The sequence below is a fragment of the Berghia stephanieae genome, chromosome 11 (genome assembly GCF_034508935.2).
Source record: "Berghia stephanieae isolate SIO BIC M18660-M18661 chromosome 11, UCSD_Bste_1.3, whole genome shotgun sequence".
NCBI lineage: Eukaryota > Metazoa > Mollusca > Gastropoda > Nudibranchia > Aeolidiidae > Berghia > Berghia stephanieae.
In genome coordinates this window covers 6,746,834-6,751,577 of record NC_088370.1, presented here as the reverse complement: position 1 = coordinate 6,751,577, position 4,744 = coordinate 6,746,834, and the positions used below count along the sequence as shown (strand labels likewise).

General features: G+C 38.4%; 1 protein-coding gene across 1 annotated transcript in view; it reads left to right on the top strand.

The window, feature by feature from the left end:
- Window positions 1–4,463, top strand: part of LOC144956477 (60S ribosomal export protein NMD3-like) — a 20,146-nt gene extending 15,683 nt beyond the window's left edge. Inside the window, exon 15 of the mRNA XM_078887003.1 lies at window positions 336–4,463. Within this exon, the coding sequence (XP_078743129.1) occupies window positions 336–481 (146 nt within the window). The 3' untranslated portion in view covers window positions 482–4,463. The remainder of the gene's footprint in view (window positions 1–335) is intronic.
- Window positions 4,464–4,744: the final 281 nt, after the last annotated feature.

Here is a 4,744-nt window from a genome sequence, read left to right as displayed (position 1 = left end):
GCCAAGGTTGATCCCAGGTGCAGTAGAGATATTTTCTGACTCCCCTGTCCACCGGCAGTGATTGGGTAGCTGGGTCTGTTAGATCTGGCAGAAAGTGCTTTGCTTAGACTAGCGTCCTATCCAAAGGGTAGCAAGCAATTGCTATTATCTGTTTCATGCAACAGAAACTGGCATAAACTCCGGCTCCGTTTAGCCTGATGGCTGGGAAGGATATAATGGTAATTTTCATATCAGTGTTGTTGTCAATCCATCCGTGTGCTGCATTGTATTTTTACCGACAGTCTGTCATCGAATTTTGTATCAATAATGGTATTTTGATTTCTTTCCCCCACTAGATCGTACCAAAGTGACTGTCGAGCTAGAAGACACGGACGATGAAGGAGCTCCTCAGATCAGTCTACAGGAAATGATGGAAGATTTGAATATAGATGATGATCCAATGGATGGAGGAGGAATGGATGAGGCCTCTGGAGGAATTTGATGTGGTTGGACATAAAGGATGGTCTGATGGATGGATGAGGCCTCTGGAGGAATTTGACATGGTTGGACATAAGAGGATGGTCTGATGGATGGAGGAGGTCTCTGGAGGAATTTGACATAGTTGAACATAGAGGATGGTCTGATGGATGATTTACCATGCTCAATACGTTTCACAATGTTTCAGATATTCTTCCAGCAGGCCATATGGAATCATATTTCCATTTTATTCAGTATCGGTTGTCTTTTAGGCATTCTTATTGTACTAACACACTACTACCAATTTCCGTTATTGTCTGTAACCAGGCACTCATTCACACCTGAGTCAAGTAGGATAATATGTGTTAATGCCTTACTCAAGGGCACAACATCAGGACCAGAATTTTCTTGTCTGTCCAAGGTTGCCAATGTTCAGCATACCTGCCGAATCTTACGAATTTTAGACAATTTTAATGACCAATTACGAAATTTTATGGGAAATTACGAATTTTAAATTCTTAGTCTCAGGAATACATAAATAATAATGATGATAAGCATAAAATAATGATAAGAAGAAGAACTACTACTACTACTACTACTACTACTACTACTACTACTACTACTACTACTACTACTACTACTACTACTACTACTACTACTACTACACATACTACTACTACTACTACTACTACTACTACTACTACTACTACTACTACTACTACTACTACTACTACTACTACTACTACTTCTCCTCTACTACTACTACTACTACTACTACTACTACTACTATAATATTGATGATAATAATAATAATAAAGCATTTTTACAGCGCATAAGCATGACGATGTAATGTTGAAGTGATCATCAATGTCAATTTGTGGTTGTTCGTATCAGATTTCAGAAATTACTAATTTCATTGTCAAATTACTAAAAATTGACATCAAAATTACTAAATTTGAAGTTTTCAATTTGGCAGGTCTGGTTCAGTATATTTCCTGACTTCGGTCTGTTGTAAAAAAGAAAAAAAAAACCTCCGTATGTCTTTTTACTGGAATTCTGGACTCAAGACAGTGGTCAGTCAATGTGTTCGCCTAAAAGTGCAGTCATTTTTTTGCCTCCTGAATTGGTAACCCTGATTGTCACGATCATGCTTAAAATTGCTTGACTTTTGTGACAAGATGAAACAGCATATTGCTGAGCCATAGAGCCAGACAGGAATAAAACAGTTTTGGCATGTAGCTGCTGGTTGCCATTGTTTAGACTGCCTCCCTCCATATGTGGTCCTTCAGAGTCCTGGTTTGGATCCGTGGGGGTCTTTGACCTCCCATAGTGGGCAGGGAGGTCGCTTAGTGTGTCTTCTATCCCCCTATTTTGTTTTCCAACTTACTTTCTGTCTTGTCTTGGAATGAGATTACTTGGTTATATCCTGGCTCTGGCTGGAGTCTTTGGTTGAGAGGAGACAGACAGATGTATAGTTATTGTTTTGGTAGATGCTTTTTTTTTTTTTTTAAATCATCTCTTTGTTTTGTACTGTTATATTTTGTTTGTTTTGAATATCATGATTTGTAAACATGTGAGTGGGGACCTGTGCCTTTGTCTGGGTGAGACGTTAAGATGATCTCAAACTAAAAACTACAATGATAATGTGCTCTTGGAATCTACATCTGTTCCCTTTTTGAACCATTCCCCTTTGTCTTACTTTTTCCTCAAGTCCTTTTTCTTGTAAGTGTAAGTGTAGAATGTTTTGACTATCCCATTTTCTTCCATTTTTACTGGCGCTGATATGACCTAAATGTGTCTGAAGCTCTGTAAAACCCTTAAAATCCAACAAATCCACGAGTATTGAGATCAGGGTTTTACTATATTATAAGGTTTTAATGTCTTTAATGACTTGAAACTTTCTGGGTGGGGTTCCTTACCTCCCATAGTGGGCAGGGAGGTACTGACTGTGTCTTCTACCCAACTATACTCAGCCACTTTTCTCTGTTTTCCAACATGCTTTCTGTCTTTGTCTTGGAATGAGATTACTTGGTTTTTGTCCAGGCCCTGGTTGGGAGGGAAACAGTCGAATGTTTAGTTAGAGTTTTGGGAGATGATATTTTTTTCCTTGTAAATCATCTCTCTGTTGTGCACTGCATTATGTTTCTTTATATTATATATGATTTGTAAAACATTTGAGTGTATTCCTCTTAGCGGGACCTGTACTTGTGTCTGGATGAGACTTTTAGTGATCTCAAACTAAGTACTTTGATAGTGTGCTTTTGGAATCTACTCCTGTTTCTTATTTGAACCAATTCCCCTTTGTCTTCCCTTTTCTTGGATGCTTTATTGTAATTCTAGAACTTTTTACTATCCCATTTTCTTCCTTTTTTACTGGCGCTGATATGACCTTAATGTGTTGCAAGCACCGTAAAACCCTTAAAAACAAAACAAACAGACTTGAAACGCTACCTCACTGCACAACAAACAATCGAATCCCTTCCTGTTTACGTTATAGATACAGAGCATACGTGATAAAAACAACCTTTTTACAACTGTATAGAGGGAATGAAATTGACGTAATTCGGCTTTTTGTTATTGTTTTTAGCCAGCCATTTTTATGACTTTGTTCTCACTAAATTCTATTAATCAGACTATAAATAGTTAAAGTTACATACAACGGTTTTGTGTGTTGGATGTTTTATCCGGCTGGTGTATTGTGTGAACATTTTGGCCAAACGCAAAGCATCAATAATATTCTGTTGTAGGCTGTGACTTCTTACTTAGATAGGCACGAGGTGATAAAAACAACTTTTTATCGCTGTCGACGTTATCATAAGTGACGCCAAAAGTAACACTGGCATCAGTGAAGCCAAAAGATTGGCATAGATTTCACTTCTGCTCTGGTTTGGGTTGTATCTAGGTCACCGTGTCCCGTCCACGTGTGTCGCGGGAAACGTGTTGTTTTTCTGTTTTAAGTTATAGATAGAACGAAATTGACCTTTCTCGGCTCTTTGTTATTGTTTTTAGTTTTAGCCAGCCATTTTATGCGTAGTTCTCATTAAATTGAATAATCAGACTATAGATAGTATGTAGATGACGTCACTCAGGTCTTTGTTATTGTTTTTTGCCATCCACGTTTATGAGTAATGCTCACTTAATGTATTAACCAGACTATAAACGATCATGGTTACACAAAGTTTTGTGTGTTGGCCAGTTATACTTCCGGATGGCAATGTTGTGAACTTCTTCGCCAAGTGCATACTATCTATAAACGTTTAAGGTTACACATTATATTATAAGGTTACAAGTTATATCCGTCTGGTGGGTGTTGCGAGTTATTTAGATAAACGCAAAGCATCAATAGGATGTCAACAAGGACGAATGGGAGCGATCTATATTCATGTTTTCGTCCAACCAGGTCATCAATCACATGATTTGTTAACTCTCCAACGATTGGATATTTCTTAACAAATGTAAACACGCTGCTTTGTTTACAAATGTTATAAACATGCCCATGTGTCAAGCTGAACCAAATGACCAATCGTGATGTTAGATATTTAAAAAGCTGAACACTTGTCACTATGTAGGTCACTTTGAGCACATTTTGCAATGTGACCAATGGTCACGAGCACATGGAAATATATTGATCGTGCCCATTGACGTGAATGAAAGGCGAGGTGCACAAAGTGCAGATTACAGCAGGTCTGATAACCGAAAGCAACGGCGGGCGGCTTGATTTAACATTGTTGTAATGGAAAATATTTTGCACTGGTTTTGAGGGTATTTTCTTCATAACAATGAACTCGTAACCATTTGGATCACGTCGATATTATAGGGGCTTTGCCATTGAGTGAATGACACAATATGAAGCGCTTTGAGCATGGCAAATCTTATATATGAATATTGATATTTACTTATTTTTTAAAGTTTAAGATGACGTCATTCAGCTCCTTGTTATTGTTTTTTGACTGCCAGACGAATGGTTAAATCTCATTAACAAGACAATAAACGTTTACGCGAACACATTCACATAGTTTTGTGTGTTGGTTCGATTCAGCTGGTGGCAGAATTGTTGAGTATTTTACTTGAACGCACAACATACACAGAGTACTTAGTGGATCGAAGAACCATATAACAACCCCCCCCCCCCCCCCCTCCCTCTCTCTCTCTCTCTCTCTCTTTCTCTCTCTCTCTCTCACACACACACACACACACACAAACACCTTCCTTCCATGAGAGAGAGAGAACCTGGACCATCAATCACCTTTCTTGTTCGCTGGAGACACACAGGGACCATGTAAATGTG